The 614-nt window shown below is 42.5% G+C and overlaps 1 protein-coding gene across 1 annotated transcript; it reads left to right on the top strand.

Annotated features, from left to right (window-relative positions):
* Nucleotides 1–203: 203 nt before the first annotated feature.
* Nucleotides 204–583, top strand: LOC110034353 (tubby-like protein 8). Its single transcript, XM_020738625.1, has one exon. It carries the CDS (start codon nucleotides 242–244, stop codon nucleotides 581–583), a length of 342 nt encoding a protein of 113 aa, XP_020594284.1. The 5' UTR covers nucleotides 204–241.
* The last annotated feature ends 31 nt before the right edge of the window (nucleotides 584–614 follow it).

The raw sequence follows: 614 nt of genomic DNA, 5'->3' as shown, positions 1-614 counted from the left end.
CATGCATAAAAATATGAATATTTAAATGTTAGATTTGTAAGTACATAAAATTTTTGTGGTAAATATGTAAATGCCTAAAAAAAACCTTTTTTTTTCTCTATCAACGGTAACGAGGGTGCAGACCGTTGGAGCCACTCCCGATGCTTCATTTCAAATTTGAAATTTTCCCTCTCAGAAACCTACAAAAGTCACACAGTAGAAAGGTACCTACTCCTTGGTCCCCTCCCTCTCTCTCATCTCCATGTCTGCTGTAAAGAATCCTTCCTCCTCTTCGTACGACTCTCTCTGCCTCAACCCTCTCATGGACAAGGAGAACATAGCTCCCAGCCATACATCAGCCGCAGTTGGCTGCTTCACATCCTCCAAGGGAAAGAAGCACATTACAGCCAAATCACAACAGAGCAATATAGCACTGAAACCCTCTTCTCTGCAGCTCTTCTTTCGGCTCAATGAGACTGAGACTGATTCTTCTCTGGAATCATCCACGCCTTGGGAACCCCTGCCATCTTCTTCAGATGTCTGGGATTTCTCGGACAAAGATGCTGCTCCAGCTTCTTCATGGTCTACTCTTCCTAACAGGTAATAATCTACATTTAACCCCCATTTTTTTTTTT

This window comes from Phalaenopsis equestris, unplaced genomic scaffold (assembly GCF_001263595.1).
Source record: "Phalaenopsis equestris unplaced genomic scaffold, ASM126359v1 Scaffold184877, whole genome shotgun sequence".
Lineage (NCBI taxonomy): Eukaryota > Viridiplantae > Streptophyta > Magnoliopsida > Asparagales > Orchidaceae > Phalaenopsis > Phalaenopsis equestris.
Note: the sequence above shows the minus strand (reverse complement) of the source record. Positions and strands in the feature narration are given on the sequence as shown.